Below are 21,964 nucleotides of genomic sequence, written 5' to 3' on the forward strand. Positions count from 1 at the left end.
TCATGCCAACTTGGCCGTTCTCTCCAACGAGTCTTGTTCAGCCAATTGCCATTTTCCAAAATGTCGGACGTTGATTAAATGTCCGCTGGGGCCAGTCGTCTTCCCTCGGACGTATACACCATACCGGGCTATAATCTCTAAGAGGGAATAGTTAATTAGGCCGTTCCACAAGACCTCGACCTTGGTGCAGTTGAGCATTGTCAAGGTCACGTGAGTGATGCTGTCTGGTTGTGTGTGTGTGTGTGTGTGTGTGTGTGTGTGAGAGAGAGGTTGTGTGGTTTTCAGGTCGGGAAGTTATCATTGTGAGTTAGTGGGGAACTGAGGTTGTTTAAGTGAGGTTGTTTTGAGAAAAGCCTGGGCATACAAAGGGAATGAGTAATGCTCGTCCCCTCCCTCAGCAGTGAGGCGCCCTTGAACAAGACACTCGTACATCAGTTGCTCCATTGAAGCTGCCCCAGGCTGCTCCCAGGCACCTCCCAGGTGTGAATATGCATAACTATATAAATGAGAGGCATCTTGATGCTAGAAATTAGAGCATACAGTGCATGCTTAAAAACACCTTCTCAGAGAGTTATCATACCGTATAATTTGTGTGTAGCTCTAATGAATTGAAGTAATAATTACTTAATAAAATTATATGGCTGTGCGTCGTGAGCCAAATGTCCCCTTAGATCTGTTTCTTATCATGTCAGCATTAGATTTGCCAAAGCACAACCCAGAAAAGTGACGCACGGTAGGGCTTTCACTTCTGATTTTTACTAGTTGACTAGTTGCCGACAGTAGTTTACTAGTCGACTCGTTTTTTAACCAGGCCTACCTGTTATGTTTTATTTTATTTTATAATTTTAATAATAATAATAGTTCATTTAAAAACGCTGTACATTGGTGACTATGACTATAATCTAGCTTATTTTGAGGCCTACAAAAACAGGAAGATTTTATTTGTATTTTTATTTATTTTCTATCTATTCAACTAGTACCAACAAGGTCGTCTAGTGGATTTACTAGTCGACTAGTTGAATAGTTGACTAGTTGCTTAAAGCCCTAATGCACAGTAAATGTGAGGTTTTAGTTTGAAACAGTCTAGGTATCTTCTCCATAGAATGTGTTATCTTGAACCTGAGCTCTGCATCTTGTAATGTATGACACGACATATGTTTGGCATTTAATAATCCTGTCTGAGTGTGTAAACGTACACCCATGCCCCCCGCTGGTGGCAGCTTATCAGTTTAACAAAATTAAAGGAAACGTTACCTTTATTAGGATATAATGTCATTATCCGCAAGCGAGAAATGAATACACTTTTTCTTGACGAAAACTGATCTACCAATACAAACACATGCATGCCATGGGGGAAACGATTGGTACCTTACTGCTTTTATACGAAAGTGGTTCATTTTAAATTCTGACTTCATCCAGTGGAGAAAAAGAAAACAATTCCACAAAATCCACTAGTATCTTCAGCTGCAGAATTTCTGCTTGCACACGCAGGATACATATTGTAGTTCCAGGTATGCAGGAGCTGAAGCGGTTTAATTGCATGGGAAGATATGTATAATGCATGCTTGTTCTGATACAACCAGAATACATGGTATTCCCAGAACCCCATGTAACTTCCGCATGAGTTGCTGCCAAAGTAAAGTCTGTATTTAGATACTGACCTCAGTGGCTTGTGGCACAAGTGTCAGGATCAATAATCCAATAGGAGAGGTTGAGATGAAGTAAAAACAACAGTGGTCATGTGGGATTAGACGTGTATAGTCTCGGGGGCTTCAGGCTTAATCGACCAGGCATTATTATTGTTGCTCTTTCTTGGCACCGTTGAAAATGAGGATATTTTCCTCAATGTGTATTGTGTTTCCAATGATTTAATAAGTTAAGAGCTAATGTGTTTTTTTTAATAATTTATGATAATTAACTAGGTATGTTCAGTCAAGTTTTGTTTTCTTTTTTTTGCCCCATATCCAAGTACTGTCATTTCATTTGTATCTGCTGATACAGGGTCCCGAGATCCTATATTATTACGTTTCAAGATCATACATCTGCAGTGCACAGTGCTCCTATCACACAAGCTTTCAGTTTTAGTCACTAAATTATCCAAAACATGTTATTTTCAAATATGACATGCTAATATTTGAATTGTTTGTCTTTTAACCCATTCTGGGCGGGAACCCATTTTGGTGTTAGCACTATGTTATGCTTTAGCTATTGAAAAATAGCAGATCTACAAGCTCATAGCGCGCCACCGAGTGGCGCGCTACGAGCTTGTAGGTCTGCTATTTTTGAAAAATCGAAGAGCGACTGACATAGAAGACATTTTTTAGAATCTGATCTCAGGTCAGAATGAAAACTGTCAGGATGTAGAAGACATTTTTAGAATCTGATCTCAGGTCAGAATGGGTTAATTAAACCAATGTCGAGACATTGTTGTCACTCTAAATTGAAAATGTTTATTAGATTTTATTAGATCGATACACAATGAAAACCTCACGTCTGTTTCCATTTCTGTCATTCTGTCTAATAAAGAATTCAATCAATCACCTCCTTTTTCTCTTCAACTATAGGACGGCACATCTAAGATCGTTTTGTAGATCTGCTATTTTTGATTGAAAAGAACCTACTCCGGCACCCCTCTAAAAATCAAAAAGAATGATTACAAAAATAAATGAAAACAGTAAATGAAAAAGCACGGCCCCCTCACATATTAGAAGGGCAGTATCAGACTATCAGTCACCAGAAAAAAAGGTTGGATGTTTTCGATGAATCTATCATGGTTAAAGTGGAGTTTGAAGTTATAATGGGTCTGTATGGGAAGGGGGCGGGGCAGCTAAAATGAATATCAAAATATCTAAAAATCTAAGACTGCGTAGACGATGAAGTGACCAAAAGTCTTTTTTGAAAGTGAAATATCCCTTTAACTCACAGGCCTACGAATGCCGGAAAACCCTGATGTGCTGCTCTTTCAGAATGCTTTCCTTGGATTTTAGTGTTTCCTTTGGATTTCTTCAAGAACAAAGTCGTGACATTTTATGCTCTTGCTGAATTGAAATTGACTGAAATTTAAAATGTCAACCTGTCTTTACATCTGACACTTTTCACCTCAATTTCCTTTCCTTCTTTCACTGCTTTCCTTCCTGCCTTCCCGTAGAAATAAAGACTTTAGACACAGGTACAGTACACTGTGCACGTCTTCATATCCTCCCTGTCTCCATCTCTATTAAAATCTCTATCTTTTAATAGGAATTTGATATATTTTATCTCTATCTATTTTTTATTTATTTGTTATTTAAACCATCTGCTTTGACTCATAAAAGCTGTTGGGGTTTTATGATTCAGTTTCATTGTTTTATACACACTGTAGATGTTTGACTGTGATCACCATGTTCACTTTAACGGCCTTGCTTTATCCTCTTCCAAATCCATCCAGTATTGATTGAGGTATATCGTTAAACTTGAGTGTGTCCCGCAAAGCTCAATCTGTAGCCTTAAAATTAAACTCTTTATTTTTAAATGGATCACATTAATGTCCCCTAAGCACCTGTTCTGTAATACATTGCATTGAGGACGGTTAAAGGTCTTCTCAGTTGATGTTTACATTGATAACATTGTAGCAAGCTACAATGTTATCTTATATTATAACAAATATATTTATCATAGGCTATGCCTCACATAATAATATTAATAATATTTTATATTCAATTTGTTTAGCGTTACGATTTTCTGTGTGTGTGTGTGTGTGTGTGTGTGTGTGAAATGTATGACACACATGGCTTCAGTCAACCAACAAAGCTAACAAGACGTTCTCTTACATTTGTGTGGAAACCTTTACTTTTTTACTTTTAACCTTTTATAATACAGAAGCAAAATGTCCATGTGAATCTTTTTGGTAGGGCTGCACCCAACCCCTCACTCCGAGTTGAATCCGAATCAACTAACCAATACTACTTCAACCAATTGACGATTAAACTGAGAGACTGTCAGTCGACTGTGACTGACTGATGGTTCCAATCATGGACTTTTAGTGTCCTACACGGGCAGTCGGGCACTCCACTACTTTTTTTTAACAGAAAATAAATGAAACAGAAAGGATCTGTGGCTGCACGTGCCATGTGCTCTGTTTGCAATTTCCTTCCGACGGTACTGAATGACTGAGTGGACCTTTTAATACTTTCATAATGTCTTGTTTTTACTGAGTATGAGTATTTTATCATGGACAAAATAAGATCCTGTACTATAATTGGCTGAACGTGCATAGTCAATTTGAAGGCAAACGTTTGTGTCCAGCTGATATGTATAGGCATTTTTCCACTACTAGTCCTACTCATTCTGAGGTGGTGAGCGGTCCATTTGTAAACTTTTTAAAAGGATGTCAATAAGCAGAGCCAGATGCAACTCGACCAGTTTGTGCCTGTCCTTAGCACAGAAGACTGACAATTGAATAATATAGATTGTTGTCATCTCCACTTTGTCATCTGTTGGTACTTGGTATACCTCACATTATTCCTGTAACTGTCTTTACTGTCCCTGTGATACAAGTATCTTACACACTCGGTAAAATACAGAGTACCCCCTTTCTCTCTCTTCCTCGCTTTCTCTCGTTATCTTTCTATCTTTCTCTGTTTCTCTGCCATGGAGAATACTTGCACAAATCTTAATACAGTTTTCATATTGATAAAAAATAGAACAAATGTTAACTCCCTAAACGTTTATTATCCATTTGAATGTCATAATTTCCCTTTCTGTATAAAGGGGAAAACAGTATGATATAATTGAGCTTCATTTTATTCAAACTAAATGAATTAACCAAGGAGAGGTTGGTTCTTCCTCTTCCTCTTCCTCTTCCTCTTCTTCTTCCTCCCTGCATCACACATTTGACATTATACATTTCAACATCCCGTTTTGACAATTTCACACGAGGCTGTCGATGTGTTTTTTTAAACAACACAGTGAACATCTGCATTGACAGACACAACCACTCTTTTTTCCCTGTATAACCACAGTAACAACCCTGCACACCGTTACTACCTGGCCACCGACCCAGTGACCGGCCTGTTGTACGTGTCCGACACCAACTCTCGGAGGCTCTACCGACCGAAGTCCCTGACCGGAACCAAGGACCTGCAGACCAACGCGGAGGTGGTGGCCGGGACCGGGGAGCACTGCCTCCCGTTTGATGAGAACCACTGTGGGGACGGAGGCAAAGCCACCGAGGCCTCCCTCACTGGACCCAAAGGTAACTCCCCCGTAGCCTGAGCTAACGCTAGACATTTCTGGCCTAGATGGGAGGGCCGCGGCTCAGAAAAAACGCGCACCCTGATTGGTTCACCGATCTGTCCGTCAGCCCCGGTCTCCCCCCCCCCCCCTTCCCCCAGTACAGCACTGTTATTGTGTCGACCAGAAGCAGAAACCACTGGTTGCTGGAGTATACCATTCTAACAGACTGTCAAAGCTATTTCCACAGAGTCGGCACACGTTGGTTTTTTTCTTAGACGGTGTGGTGCAGGTTCTTCAGCCATTCTCCTCATTTTCCTCGCATAGCCTCGTTTGAATTCCACTGGTAATAATTTCCTCACAGTGTTATTTTGAGGGGTGCACACCGCTCAGAGCCCTGACGTCACATCATTTGGAGCGACCCCACTTTTAGACCAGTGCAGCCCATGCGTAAATCCAGGCTTTCATTTTTCGCGCAGACGAAATGAAAGCCTGGGTATCGAGGCTAACTCCCCCATGACTCAATCACTCACTGGAATCCGATGTATAGGCTTGTGTTGAATTAATGAATTAATTCACTGTTGATTAACCCATTTAGAGTAAAAAAAAAAACCATTCACTTTGAAAGAATATATATTCAAAGATTTGCGCAGCATTTTTTTACGATTTTTCAAAAATAGCAGACCTACAAGCTCGTAGCACGACACTCGGTGGCGCCCTATGAGCTTGTAGATCTGCTATTTTCCAATAGCTAAATTATAACATAATGTTTAAAAGACCAAAAGGGGTTCCCGCCCCAAAATGGGTTAAAACAAAATCCAACCAGTGTGACTTTGAATGTAATGAACAGAAGCAGTAACACCGGCTCAATAACTGCGCCCAAGGCCAAACTATGCTTTAAACTATTGCATATCCACGAGGCACCGGCTAGACACATTTTAGGTGATTCTGTGATACTGTCTACCGTTTTTGCAAGTCCCTCAACTCTGAGCAAACTTGACCCCCTGTTTCATGCTGCATTGAGGTTTCTAACAAACTCCCCCTATATGACTCACCACTGTACTCTGTACGCCCTAGTGGGTTGGTACTCCTTAACGTCTCGCAGGTTGCTACATTGGTATTATTCTCACTTATAAAGCAATTCTTGGTAAATCTCCCACTTTACATTTGTTCTAAATTTGAACTTGACCAAAACTCTCTCAACCTCAGATCAAAATGCTTGGCTGCGCTATGTCGTGCCCCCAACAAAATCTGAGGCTAGAAAGAAATGGCTTGCTTTTTTTGGACCCTGGTGTTGGAATGACCTACAGACTAGACTCAAACTGGCTTCTGTGATTCCCCTAGTGAGCTTTAAAAGAATTGCCATGGGCACACTTCCCAAACATTGCTCCTGCTTTGACATATAGCAAAATGTTGGTTCTGTTCCTTTTTAGTTTATTAGCACATTTCGTTGCTTAGTTTTTATAGATTAGCCTTTATTAGGTTGCGTTATTAGACGTTCCTGTTCTCCCTTTGAGCTTCTTCGGTAGTGGGTACTGTATTTATGAGCGTTGCATGTTGTTATTGTCTTGTATTTATTGTTACTACTGGCAGAGCTGTGTCACTTATTTTGCCTCTTTACTGGTTAAATAAAGGTTAAATTAATAATAATAATAATAATAATAATAATAATAATAATAATAATAAGAAGAAGAAGAAAATGTCCTTCACTGGCTCATGCTCGTTAAAATGTGCTTAAATTCTTGGAGAGAAATTGACAGTGAGAAGAAATTAAAGCGTGTGCTGGCAGAAGTGTACAGCAAGTAAGTGTGACAGATTTCGATTTGCTGTGCTCATGTGAGATACACAACTCTGCTATCTGCTATCCACGGAACCTCGTAATGGACCGTCACAATGACAGAATCAGACGTGGTTTGTTTTTCATCAGACGCTGCCAGCACTGAATGCCAATTGTCTTTGCTTATAGCCTCTGCTGGGGGCTTGAAAGGTTTCAATGGCGGGGATGGAGGCTGAGAACATAGAGCAGATGGCTCCATTTTCTTTCTCCCTCCAGGCTTCAAACGTTTTATGCTGAACTCTGCTCAAATGTCTGAGAATCTTAGACTGTCAAAAAGGATCACTACAGGCCATCAATGTTTCAGCGGGTAGCAACCTGGCTTAGGCCATGCCCACGGGTCAAACCAAACCACTCAACTTTATCAGAAGCTTTTAACCAGACGAACCGAGGCATCCCTTTTACTGAAGCGTACATTCGGCTAATATAGCAGGTTCACTGTTCACAGCTGGAATAGATCGGCTATTTTCGGTGAAGTATATAGGATTTAAGTTGTTCTTTCTCATTCAAGTCATACTCTAGAGATAAAGCCAGGATATAAGATTGATGTTTAACCTTAAAATGGATGCGATACAACCAGCTTCCTGAGATTAAGTGTTTTTAATTTGGTTTAAAATCACAGCAGTGTGTTATAGGACCATGCGGTTGGTCCGACATCTTTAGCCCATTGACTATGGCTCACTGTAAATATACACACCAGAATCTCACCAGGCAAATCAAGGAAGTCATCAGTGATTTTAGTGCAGAGACTTGAAGCGTTCTGACATAATGACTGTATTGCACTGGTTATGTGTTTAACCCATGTAGACATGAGTTAAAAACATTCACTTTGAAAGAATATATATCCAAAGATTTGCGCCGCATTTTTACGATTTTTCAAAAATAGCAGACCTACAAGCTCGTCTATGAGCTTGTAGATCTGCTATTTTTCAATAGCTATATCACGTTTAAAACACCAAAAGGGGTTCCCGCCCCAAAACGTGTTTAAAAGTATGGATTGAAAATTCTAGCGGCCAAAAGGAAAAGCGGCCCCATGACGTATAGTATAGTCGACGTCAAATCAATTATTCAATATGGTCAGTAACGTTTTGAACGATTATGGGGAGCCTGCAAAATAAAATAAAGCCATTAACGGGAAAATGGCGTGTGTCGATATATGACATAAGCTGTGAATAAGCAATGTATTAAGTGCGGTGATGTCCAAATTTGTTTCTCGGCAGCAGGGAGAGAAATTAAGGTTTAAATGAATTCCCAATCTCGCTGGTTTTAGACAGCACAGTGACGTGGAGAGAGAGAGAGAGAGAGAGAGAGAGAGAGAGAGAGACAGAGAGGGAGAGAGGGAGAGGGAGAGGGAGGGAGAGAGAGAGAGAGAGAGAGAGAGAGAGAGAGTCGGAGACACAGAGAGAGAGAGAGAGAGACAGAGAGGGATATGGGGCTGACACGGCCTGCTAATGTTTTCCCACCATGTGGGACAAGTCGACAGCAGGAAACTCAGCCCTCGGGATCACCTGCAACCCTCTGAACCTCCTGATCCCAACAACACTCAGTCAGTCGGACAATTTAATACTCTTCGCAGTGCCCACGTCACCATGGCAACTAACGCTTGTTACTCACCTCTTTCAACACAAAATGGCCTGATGCTGTCATTTCCTCCCTGGTGTTCAACATCCATTCCTCAAACAGAGGACTAGATTGTGGATGATTGCAGGCACCAACAAAAATGTCCTGACAAACGCACCACTCGATGGCACAGAGGCACGGCTACCCGCGGGTCTGTTTTTAGACCTCGGGAATGGGCGGGGCAAAGGGGTGGAGAGGGGGGGTGGAGGGTGGGGGGGGGGGGGGGGTTAGATAACGAGAGCCAGGCGGAAACACGCTCGTATACCGCATGAATACAGCCTTTCCCACTTTCTATCCGAGAAATTATTTAATAGCAGAAAAGCAGCCCCGTCAATTATTGATGGCTGTGCTTTTTTCCAGTGACCTGAATAATGGGAAGGCAAACTCGACACATGTATCCGTCGTGTTCCGTCCTCGGAGTCATGTGAGTGGTGGCGAGATGCGGGCATCGGTCGCATCCACCTCCGTTCTCACTTTACCTTTCTCATCCCACCCCACCCCCCTCTTTCGTCCCCCCCCCCCCCCCTTCCATCTCTGGTGTCTCAACAGGCATCGCTTTGGACAAGAATGGCTTGATTTACTTCGTAGACGGAACGACCATCCGGAAGGTGGATCAAAACGGCATCATTTCCACGTTCCTCGGCTCCAACGACCTCACGTCTGCCCGCCCCCTCACCTGTGACAGCAGCATGGACATCAATCAGGTGATTGAAGTGCCACGTGCAGTAGCTCACATGTCACAATTCAATTCAATGTGATTGTAATTATGGTGCCAAATCACAACAAGTTGTCTCAAGGCACGGTGCCAGCGAGTGGCTTACTTTCAAATATATAGTATACAGTGTTTGTTACTATAGTCCTTACCCGTTCTGAATATATGAACAGCAAATGATGTTCAGTGTGGGTAATGCGATTCAAGATTCAAGATTCAATAATTTATTTGCCATGTCAACAAGTTGATAGGAATTTGTCTTGGTTCATACTCAACATATACAGACAACCATAGATACACAAACAAGAAGGACAGTACAATACAAAAACAAAAACCAGCAGCATAGGAAATTACATTCAGTTTTTTAAAAGTGCTATATGCATATACTATGAGTTCAGATAATGGCTACGGGGTAAGTGCTATCCCTGAAGTGACATGTTGAGCTCTGGATACTTCTATATCTCCTGCCTGATTGATCACATTACTGATAGGGAGGGAATTGTTTTCAGATATGATCGTGGGAAGTTGGGTTGGGCACAAAAGTAGGCTAATAGAGATGGATGGATGGACGGACGGATAATGACGTTGTGAGTGGCCAACCGTTAACCCTAACGGCTACTGGTGAACCGATCAAATAAAACCAAAAGCCTTTTAGATTTTCCTATGCAAGGCAATGGGAAAAAAATATTAAACATAGGCCTCTATAAATTAAACCTTTCATTCGCAAATAAATGCTGTAGTACAATCATAAGTACACCATTGATGTGTGTGATTTGTTGGCAATATTCTGCATAGAAATTAAGTTATTGAATATTTATTTTTCACTTTCGGTGTTGCACTTTGTAGACGGTCCCTAACTAACCGCTTGGAGGTTGGCTGTTTGCGCTTCAAATGAAGTTGTCGTTTGTTCTTTATCTAATCAGGATAAGAATGAGATGTTTTTTTGTGATTTATAGGAATGTTTCGATCCTGAGCTATTGAGGCCGGAAGAGCGAATGTGTGAATCTCTTGCCATCTTTACTCAAGTGGTGTCGACAGACGACAGGCAGCCAAACTTTGGTCATTGCATCTGTCTGTATGTGTTTTATCGTTGAATTTTACAGACGGCACGGGATGTGTCTTCCCCTTCCATGGAGTGGTGGATGGTATTATTAATATGTTATGACTGGCCGTGCTGTTCATTGTTTCACATTAGCTGCAGGAAAGATGAGATCTGCACGTCGTCAGTGGCCAGGCGTGTCACTCGCGTTTGGTTTGAAGTTATGATATGGAGTGACGTTCCAACATCGCATTGCAATGCAAAGTGGTTAAAAAATAACTGTAGTAGGCTATGCACTGTGTGTAGCAGCTGCCTGTCTGCCGCCCACAATGCCTGTGCTGTTATTCCCCGCGTTTGGTTTGAAGGTGTCAAAATAACAGTGGCGCCCGTGACAGATCTGTAACCTCGCGTTACCTTTTTTTACTTACATTTTTATCCCACGATTTTGTATCCCAGTTTTTCTTTTTCACCCAGTGCCAATTATCTAAGTAATCCTGGGCGCTACACTTCCTCTGCCAACCTGGGGGGGGGCAGCGGACTGACCTCATGCCTCCTTCTATGCATGAGGAGTCCAAGCTGCTTCTTTTCACCTGACAGAGGGGAATTTCCCCGGCCGGACGTAGCGCGTGGAAGGGACACGTTATTCCAACCAGTTCCTTTCCCCTCCATCAGGCGCCCCGGCTGGCCAGGGGGAGGTAGTTTTAGAGACCAGGATTACGGCATGTTTTTGTGAGGGTATCTACCCTAGGGGACATGGGGAGAACATGCAAACTCCACACAGAAGTGGCCAGGCGTTTCGACCCACGTTTGGTTTGAAGTTATGATATGGAGTGACGTTCCAACATCGCATAGCGCAGTTGTTAAATAATAACTGTAGTATGCGCCTGGCCGATGCCAGCTCTGTTGATGCGGGGAGAGAGACAGAATTATGGAGTGAAAAGCAACAGAGAGGAGAGAGAGAGAGGCGTCCTCAGTCCTGTGTGTCAGTGTTGGGTGTCGAGCGTGTATGTAGTATAGCCGTGTCGGGAGGTTTCCCGGTGTGGTTCAGCAGAGCACACCGGGGAGGTGCCGGTGCGTGGGGAAGGCAAGGGGAATGTTGCGCAGAAAACTGTGACCATACATACATTAATCTGTGTCCCTCCCAACATGCATTTCACTGCTGCCACGTGATCTGTAAGGAAGTGTATAGGCTACAGACAGAAGGACAGACAGACAGATATTTTTCGGTGCTTTTATAGATAGATAGTATGAGGTTCATATAGTGGATAATCTCTCTGAGCCCAATTTAAGACGCACAGGACAGTAGACTATACATTATTAGGCACACACAACACCCATTCTAATAGTAAACCATAAAATAGACACAACATTCATTCAGACAGTAGACACCTGTGACTACTGGGTTTTGTGGATTCCAGGTGATTGCGAGTGAGTGTCAACAAAATGTTTAAGAATTCACTTTGAAGTTTGGGACATTAGCTGGTGTTATTTTAATGCAGACTCGCCTACAATCAGTTCAACTCTGGAATAACCCTCACTTAATCTCACCGACAAGCAACCAACAGGAATCAAGTTTCAAACTCACAGCACTTTATGAAGATATCATAGCATGTCTATGAAATCCGGTGTGATTGACATGAGATCCCTGATATAGCTAACAAATATTCTTGTGTTTGTGGAATGGTCATGCATAATGGAGAAGTGCTTGTCAGGAGGAGGGGGTGGACAGCCAGTGGGGAAAAGGTATACGTTCTCTTTTCTAAATCAACAAACAGGCGCATTTTTCAGTGTCGTTTGAAAAGTTCGATATTAGAAATAGCGGTGTGATTTGTGGGAGAGAAAGAGGGTGGGGAACTCATATAGAGTGTTTTTTGAAGAGATGAGTTTTCAGGTTATGGCAGAAGATAGATAAAAAATAAAAATAATTTATCTCTGTATTGTGGAGCCTGTTTTGAAGTGGCTGCCAGTGCCACTGTTATAGTCTAATCTGTTTCCTCATTTGAAATTCTAATGACCTCAGCCAAGGATGTTTGTAGGTGTGCTGTAATATTCTGGGGTTAAGGCACCGTTTCCCAAACAGTGGGTCGGAAACCCATTTGTGTGTCACGGACCAATTTTGTATGGGTCACGGGCCACGGCTTGAGTAAAACTCACGTTTTCTTTTCCATGCAATGAAGTACTATATAATATAAAAGACCAGCTTGAACCACATGAATGTCCCTATGCTGGACATAATAGGGAATTATTCTGTGAAAATAGCCAAACATACACACTGACACTGTAATGACAACGGAGCTACCAGTTTTGTCCCCTAAACGACTACTAAAATGAATCGATAGATTACTTAAATTAGTCATATACAGTATGACTTTAAATACTGTATGATTTACCTGACTTTTCTAGTGGTTCGAGCCAACAGGCACCGCACTCCCTCGTGTCCTTGCCACTGCGCTTGAAGTCGGTCAGTCCCATATTTTTGTATTCCTTTCTTTTCTTCCTGTGAAGCACATTGAACTGCACTTTTTGTCTGAATTGTGCTATATAAATAAAGATTGATTGATTGATTGATTGTATGCACATTATGGACATAGCGGTCGGACCTCGGATCTCTATCAGTCAGTCCCTTTTATGCCCATATTATGGAGATCGCTGATATCAACAGTATACGCCCATACTGAACATGGGCATGCATGCCCCCTTTTGTGCCCCACTGTAAACATCACAATAGCGATATTGAGGTATTTGAATATTGTGATATTCAATTGCCTTGCCCAGCCCTAATTGACATCCTGGCCCTTTTGGGCCTTGTTTGGTATTACGAGGGTGGTAAACGTTAATGTTAATCAGCAGATTTGCCACAGCAGTGGATTTGGTACAGCTGAGTGAGCTAACGCTAACTTAACAGATTTGAAAGAGTCACTCTGCATGCCCTATATCCAGCCAACAACGTGGTTCTCCAATTAAAGCGGCAGATATAGGGTCGTAATATAATTTTATCTGGCCAGTTTAGATATACAGCGTGGCTGTCATGAGTCAAACTTCCACATTGCCATTACAGAATATTTATCGCACACTCACATTAATACCACCACCACATCCACAGTGATGATTTCCGCTCACAGTTCTAGGGAATCGTGGCTCTGACATGACATTAATGTTAGCTCCTGTGTGGAACTCTGAGACAACGTTGCGTTTCCCCCACTTTGAAAACCTGTGAACTATAACTAGAAGACGCAAGAAGCAGAGCTGCAAAAGGCTCCTCCCCGTCCTCTTCCTGTATTTATCTGCCCTGTCCTTCCCATTACCGTCACCCTCCTCAGACCTGGCACCCAGGAATAATGGCGAAGAAAATAAAAGCCAAGAAAAAGCTTTCATGAGATTAAAACGAATGTGTTTGTGGCACATCACATAATAATCAGGTTCTCTCTGTGGGAGGAGAAATTTTTAAAAGTGCCCTGGCTGGCTGTTGAGAATGAGATTGGAACAGGATCGGAGGGCTCTTTACCTCCGTGCCCCATGAGCTCCATCACACATGACCTTGGGGCTTTCTCATTAGTTTTATCTTTAACCGCTTTACATTTTAGACGTTTAGCTGACGCTCTTGTCCGGAGGGACTTACAAGTGCAATTGTAGGATAAGTTTTAAACTGCTTAGATCACCAACTTTACAAGCCGCCCAGCAGTGCCAAGTCAAAGGGTGAAACAAGCCGCAGTGCCTAGACAGCAGATGTACCAAGCGTTTCCATTTCATGTGTGATAGCGGAAGACATTATGCACGCACATACATGGAGAGGAGAGAAGAAACTATACATTGTTTTAGGAAAATGCAAGACAATCTGTGTTTTCAGTGCATGGAGGCGAGAGAGAGAGAGAGAGAGAGAGAGACTGAGACTGTATGTGATGTTCTGGGAGGTCAGCAGAACGCTGCGATGCCCGCTGAATAATATGAGAACAAAGCATTTGTAATGTCACAGAAGAATATTGTTCATTAAGCAGATTTCATAGGAAGCTAAGAGCCAGTGAAGACCAGACTCAGGCCAGACTGAAAGACCCTGGGGCAACAGACTACAGAATAAAGACCTGTCATGGAGTGTCTGATAAGACGCTAGTACTCTACCGACCACTACTAACTACTGTACATAGAGGCAGAAACTGAGATTTGACAGTTTGTAGCGGTTTGTAGCGGTCGAAAGTACTTGCGCGCTCTGCTTGCGCACTAGTAGGCCATTTATGGCCTACTAGTGTGCAACAAGCAAGTATGCACTCGGCAGAGTGCAGTTCTAGTTTTTACTAGTTTACTACTTACTTATTTTTTTTGGAAATTAATATTTGTAAAAACGGTGTACATTGGTGACTATAACTATACTATTATACCTGATCTTGAGGCCTACAAAATAAAAAAATAAATCAACTAGTACGGTAGTACCAACAAGGTCCACTAGTGGATTTACTAGTAAACTAGTGGACTAGTTGCTTAATGCCCTTTGTTTAGAGGACTGTTATTTTCTCAGCTTCATGTTGCCAGTCATGGCTGCCAGTTCCCACCTGACGTCGTGTGTGAGTCCAGACTGCTCCAGACCGTACTGAATAACTGCCAGCTTGCATAATGTCTTGAGGCTGGGACTGAAGTCTAAGACATACAGGTCAGCTGGTCTGTTGACTCCTCCAAAGAGGATGACACGATCTCCCAGCATGCAACAGCACATATTCCTCATCTCATGTGGGCGTTTCCCCTTGGGCTCAACCTTCTTCCAGGAGAAGGTTTTTGCGTTGAATATCTGCAGATCATTGAAGTACTGGTCATCGTTGTAGCCACCAAATATGCACAGCTCTCCATTGTAGGTAAAGGCGGAATGGCCATAGCGTCCTTCTGGAAGCAGCTGTGTAGAAGGTGTGTTCATCCACTGGTTGGCCTCTGTGTCAAACACTGTAATGGTGTTGTAGGTCTGACCCCACCTCCAGCCCCCAAATACAAACATCTTTGTCCCAATGATGGTGGCAGAGTGACACCGCCATGAATCAGAAGGTGGAGTTCCTCTGGTGTTGATTAAAGTCCAGACCATTGTGGTGGAGTCCAACTTGTAGATGTCATTAGTGGGTCCAGTCTGGTCAATCCTCCATGGATGAACATGACCTTCCCCAACACACAGGCTGAGTGGTAGTACCGCCCCTCTGGAACGGTTCCAGAAACCTGTGGTTTGAACCATCTGTGCGCGTCGACATCAAATTCATGAAGGTCATTGCAGAAATTATTAGTCCTCCCTCCCCAGAGGTAGACAGTGTCTTCAATCAGCACAGCTGTGTGGTCCCGGCGTCTGGAGGGAACCTCAAGGTGAGGTTCTCCTGTTCCAGGTGTCCCTGGGGTCAACTTCCTCCAGCATAAAGACACTGTGTTGAAGACGTGTACTTCACAATGTGATCCATCTGGTTTCCGTCTCCTCCAAAGCAGTAGATCTGGTGTCCGACCACCACAGCAGCAGCCTGGTCCTCTCTATGTTCTCCTTCCAGATGTATCGTCCAGTGAAACATTTCACACAGCAGCTCCACCGCCAATGAGCGTTGACAGCTAGTTTACGGATGAACTTGTTGGGATGAAGGCAGCTCAGGTTTCCTTGTTGCAAGTCACTAACTGATGTTTAGTGTATCGGACAAGTATTTATTAACAACAATGATATGGTTGTGATGTCATTGCATGATTACGTCATATCGTACGATAGCTAATGATTTCACACAATCTCATTGGCCATATTTGGGCATATTCATGGAGAGAAATAAACACAGACGGGCAACACCAGAACAGTAGTGGGTTACACCACCAGAACGTAAGTTCTGTCCTAAGTTAGGGAGTTGAGTCCTTACTAGAGGCTCACTAACTACTAGTTAGTTTGTAACTAGTGGCTTACTAAAGTGTGTTGCACCACCACCGTTTAAGGCACAACGTAACTAGTAGTGTGTAGAGACTGTCCTAAAAAAAAACATCACACCTGTGTGAAGTGAGGGGCGCTCTTATATTCATATAGTTATACAAGATATATGAAATGTAAGATGACACTATTAACTCATAAAGAAAAGGTTTTCTCCTCTGGTGTTCCTGAGTTAGGCTAATTGTTTTTCCTTCCCAACATCATGAAGGGTCATTTGACCTTCGTGTGAAATTAATATTTGTAAAAACGGTGTACATTGGTGACTATAACTATACTATTATACCTGATCTTGAGGCCTACAAAATAAAAAAATTAATCAACTAGTACGGTAGTACCAACAAGGTCCACTAGTGGATTTACTAGTAAACTAGTGGACTAGTTGCTTAATGCCCTTTGTTTAGAGGACTATGTTATTTTCTCAGCTTCTGTTGCCAGTCATGGCTGCCAGTTCCCACCTGATGTCGTGTGTGAGTCCAGACTGATCCAGACCGTACTGAATAACTGCCAGCTTGCATAATGTCTTGAGGCTAGGACTGAAGTCTAAGACATACAGGTCACCTGGGGTGTTGACTCCTCCAAAGAGGATGACACGATCTCCCAGCATGCAACAGCACATATTCCTCATCTGATGTGGGCGTTTCCCCTTGGGCTCAACCTTCTTCCAGGAGAAGGTTTTTGCGTTGAATATCTGCAGATAATTGAAGTACTGGTTATCGTTGTAGCCACCAAATATGCACAGCTCTCCATTGTAGGTAAAGGCGGAATGACCATAGCGTCCTGTTGTAAGATGCTGTGTAGAAGGTGTGTTCATCCACTGGTTGGTCTCTGTGTCAAACACTCTGATGGTGTTGTGATAGTGACCCCACCCCCAGCCTCCAAATACAAACATCTTTGTCCCGATGATGGTAGCAGAGTGACAGTATGAATCAGGAGGTGGAGTTCCTCTGGTGTTGATTAAAGTCCAGACCATTGTGGTGGAGTCCAACTTGTAGATGTCATTAGTGGGTCCAGTCTGGGTCAATCCTCCATGGATGAATATGACCTTCCCCAAAACACAGGCTGAGTGGCACCACCTCCCATCTGGAACGGTTCCAGAAACCTGTGGTTTGAACCATCTGTGGGCGTCGACATCAAATTCATGAAGGTCAATGCAGAAATTAATGAAAGACCTCCCTCCACAGACGTAGACAGTGTCTTCAATCAGCACAGCTGTGTGGTCCCGGCGTCTGGAGGGAACCTCAAGGTGAGGTTCTCCTGTTCCAGAGATCCCTGGGGTCAACTTCCTCCAGCATAAAGACACTGTGTTGAAGACGTGTACTTCAATGTGATCCATCTGGTTTACGTCTCCTCCAAAGCAGTAGATCCGGTGTCCGACCACCACAGCAGCAGCCTGGTCCTCTCTATGTTCTCCTTCCAGATGTATCGTCCAGTGAAACATTTCACACAGCAGCTCCACCGTCAATGAGCGTTGACAGCTAGTTTACGGATGAACTTGTTAGGATGAAGGCAGCTCAGGTTTCCTTGTTGCAAATCACTAACTGATGTTTAGTGTATCGGACAATTATTTATAAACAACAATAATGTGGTTGTGATGTCATTGCATGATTACGTCATATTGTACGATAGCTAATGATTTCACACAATCTCATTGGCCATATTTGGGCATATTCATGGAGAGAAATAAACACAGACAGGCAACAGCAGAACAGTAGTGGGTTGCACCACCAGAACGTAAGTTCTGTCCTAAGTTAAGCTGTCCTAAGGGCTAGCTGTCTATAGGACATTGGGAGGTGAAGGTTCAACTTTCGCCTCCCAACGTATGAATGAATGAACCATTGTAAAGCGCTTTGAGCAATCACGTCATCGTTGAGAGTCCCAGAGTGTGTAATCTGGTCCCAGCAAACCAGGCACAGATTTGCATACACATAAAAACGGTTGAAAAAGACGGCTGTCACTTTTTGGCACCAAGTAACCACAGTATACTGCTAATCAAATTACAACTACATACTCTATATGTAGTTGTAATTTGAAATTTGTAGTTTGAAAATCTGTGCCTGGTCTGCTGGGACAGATTACACAGATGACCATTTCTCTTACGTCATCACTGAGAGCTAGTCATACATATACACACTTACGTAATCACTGAGAGCTAGTCATACATATACACACCATGTACTCTGGTCCCAGCTCTCAACGATGACGTAATGTGTAATCTGGTCCCAGCAAACCAGGCACAGATTTGCATACACATAAAAACGGTTGAAAAAGACGGCTGTCACTTTTTGGCACCAAGTAACCACAGTATACTGCTAATCAAATTACAACTACATACTCTATATAGTATAATGTATATGTATACGTATGTCTAGTCATTAGTCATTGCTGGGACGGTGCATACGCATCGAAAAGGCTGGGACGGTGCATAGGGCGCAAAGTAACCACAGTATACCGCTAATCAACTTACAAATGACATATACTGTACACTCATGCATGCTGCATAAGAGACAGCATAGCAAAAAGAGGGATTGTTAGATTTATTATCATGACCAAAGATTCTGGAGACTCCCAAGTGCACTCTAGTCTAATATTTAATATCTTTTTTTTAATTGACCATAGACTATTAAGATATGTTTGAAGATGTCACTGTGAAGCATATCACATAATGAATTCGTTCATAATCCAAATGAAATGGCAAATACAAAAAGAAAATAAATGAATAAGAGAAATGCTTTTTAAATCTTCAGGTAATTTCTTACATCTTCCAGATGTGCTGGATGTGATGGATCAATGTGATGGATCGAAGACAGACAGGCTGTTATAGTTTCACATAATATTTTCCTTTACAAAGCCAAGAAAGTTACTAAAGACTAAATGCTTCCCACTTACAATTTAAACACAAGTGTCCGGTCAAGCCCAGAGGCATTATGCGGGAATGGTAACCCCATTCTACCATGGGGGTGGGCACTGGGCAGGAACTTTCTGATGCACCATCTTGGATGCCTCTTGAGGTCATTTTTGACTAGATGGATTCAGATTATGACAGAACACACTGTCCTTTTTTCACTGCAGATTGTCACGGCAGATTAACTAATCTAAATGTTTAATGTTGCAGGTTATCTTGGAGTGGCCCACTGACCTCTCCTTCAGCCCCATGGACAACTCTCTCTACGTCCTGGACAACAACATTGTCCTGCGCATCACCGAGAACGGCCAGGTGAGCATCGCGGCCGGGCGCCCGGTCCACTGCCCGCTGGCCGGAATGGACCGTGGCGTGGCCGGAGGCCAGCGGGCGCTGCTGACGCCGCTGGAGTCGGCCGTCGCCATCGCCGTGTCGTACCACGGAGCCTTCTATGTCGCCGAGACGGACGAGCGGAAGATGAGCCGCATCCGGATGGTGTCCGCGGACGGCGAGATCACCCACATGGCCGGCGCCCCGTCCGACTGCGACTGCAAGAACGACGCCAACTGCGACTGCTACCAGACGGGCGACGGGTACGCCAAGGACGCCCGGCTCAACGCCCCGTCCTCCCTGGTGGCCGGCCCCGACGGGGCGCTGTACGTGGCGGACCTGGGGAACATCCGCATCCGGGCCATCTCCAGGAACGGGCCGGCGGCGACCACGTCGGGGGCCAGCCTCCAGCAGTACGAGGTCGCCTCCCCCGACGCCCAGGAACTGTACGCGTTCGACGTCAACGGAACGCACCAGCACACGTCCAGCCTGCTCACGGGAGACTTCAAGTACACGTTCGGCTACAGCGCCGAGGGCGACGTCACGGCGGTGACGGACAGCAGCGGCAACACCCTGCGGATCCGCAGGGACGCCAGTCGCATGCCGGTCCGCATCGTCGCCCCCGACAACCAGGTGATCTGGATGAGCATGGGGACCAATGGGGGCCTGAAGACCCTGACCGCCCAGGGGCAGGAGCTGGCGCTCCTCACCTACCACGGCAACAACGGCCTGCTCGCGACCAAGACCTCGGAGATTGGCTGGACAACATTCTATGAGTGAGTACATTGAGTTAATATATTAGTTTAGAGTTTCTCAAACTTTTTAATGTCAAGAACCCCCCCCGTAACTCAGAGTTACAGACCTGTAAGGGTCCGTTTGGAACCCCTTTCAAGGAACCCTGAGGATCTTCAGATCCCACTTTGAGAACCGTAATATATTTATACTATGTTTATATACACTGATTTAAAAAGTAAACAAAAACCATCCCACCATAGTCTTTCAAAATATAATAATAAAAGAAAGAAAGTAACTGATTCAGTTCAATTCATACTTCCTCACACCTGTCTCGCTTGACTGAATTTACTTTTAGTTTTTTCAGTTGTAAATGAAAATGTTGAAAGGTGACAAAGTCGGAATTAGCCTTCATTGTGTAGGACCTAAGGAGCTTGTCACACTCCACTGAACTGGATTACACTGCATTTCAATTTAATATTTTATCAGAGAGATGTAAAACATTTATCTGGATGGATCCAGCACCAAAAATTGATTTAATCATATAAGTTAGTTAGTTCAGATAAAACGGACTTCATTCTAGTGAGTGGCATGTGTAGCAGAGTGACTCACAACCTCAGCCTGATGGTTATGTCCCACAGATCATAGAGAATGCCCTTTGGCTTAGTGGTTACGATGTTAGCTTTCCACACCGGTGACCCGGGTTCAAATACTGGGTGTTCCACGTGCCGAAACAAACTGTCCACTTTTTGCAAGCATGTACAATTGAATAAACCAGTGATTCCCAACCTTTTCTGAATCAGGGCCCACTTGAAACTCTGGAAAGTGCAGCCCTCTCACTGGCTGTGGTTGTGGTCAGATGGGTGGGCGTGCATGCATTTCAGAGGGTTTAATTTATTTGCGTTCCGGCTTCGATCAGTGGAACTAACATTAAGTTAATTTATCGCTCTCACAAAGAAACTCCTTTTTCCGAAGTTGTAAAGAATTTACTTTTTAACATAATTATATATTTTTTTTTTAATTGATATTATTGTTGTTGTTATATTATCATTAAAATGAAAGTGTTTTGCCAATTAGTTGGGACACTTGCAATATCCTCATGGTGATTCTCATCAGAATAATAAACAGTTTCAAACTCTAAATTGATATTTAGAACGAATATAGAACGTTATGGCATGTCCTTCATGGTTGATTGAAGGAGAACCTGGAGTTGAGCTTCCAGTTGTAGGTTTTATTTAATGAACTTCCACTTTAGTCCGGCACTTGACTGTCAACCTATTTAGACAGCTATATTTTGCAGTATCAGGTGAATAAAACTTGGAGGTGAAAAAACTGTGTGTGATGTGTGCTTGTGCGTGTGCGTATGGATGAGTGTAAGCGTGCGTGCGTGCGTCTGTTTCCCATAGCCCAGGACCAGTTGAGTCTATAATTGCTGTCCTTACTTACCTGCCTACTGCTTTAGGGTGCACAATTAATTGAAACCTAATTAAAAAGAAATTGCCTCCCATCTGTAAAATGAGCCCTGTTAGGTCTGTAATAACCCAAAGGGATGCCTCAATTATGCAGTATTTTATTAAACCTATATCTTATAATATCCATAAATTTTCCAGAGGTCAGGTGGCTGCAGCGAAGGGACATAAAGTCCTAGTTATTTCATATGGAAT

At 43.2% G+C, this 21,964-nt stretch overlaps 1 protein-coding gene across 1 annotated transcript in view; it reads left to right on the plus strand.

Annotated features, from left to right (window-relative positions):
- LOC308323109 (teneurin-3) overlaps positions 1–21,964 on the plus strand; it is a 223,061-nt gene that overhangs the window by 183,809 nt on the left and 17,288 nt on the right. The window contains 4 exon segments of the mRNA XM_080774726.1: positions 3,149–3,169; positions 5,001–5,233; positions 9,215–9,369; positions 19,452–20,344. Coding sequence (XP_080630852.1) covers positions 3,149–3,169; positions 5,001–5,233; positions 9,215–9,369; positions 19,452–20,344 — 1,302 coding nt within the window.

Source organism: Protomyctophum bolini, assembly GCF_963924005.1.
Source record: "Protomyctophum bolini genome assembly, chromosome: 10".
In the NCBI taxonomy this organism is placed as follows: domain Eukaryota; kingdom Metazoa; phylum Chordata; class Actinopteri; order Myctophiformes; family Myctophidae; genus Protomyctophum; species Protomyctophum bolini.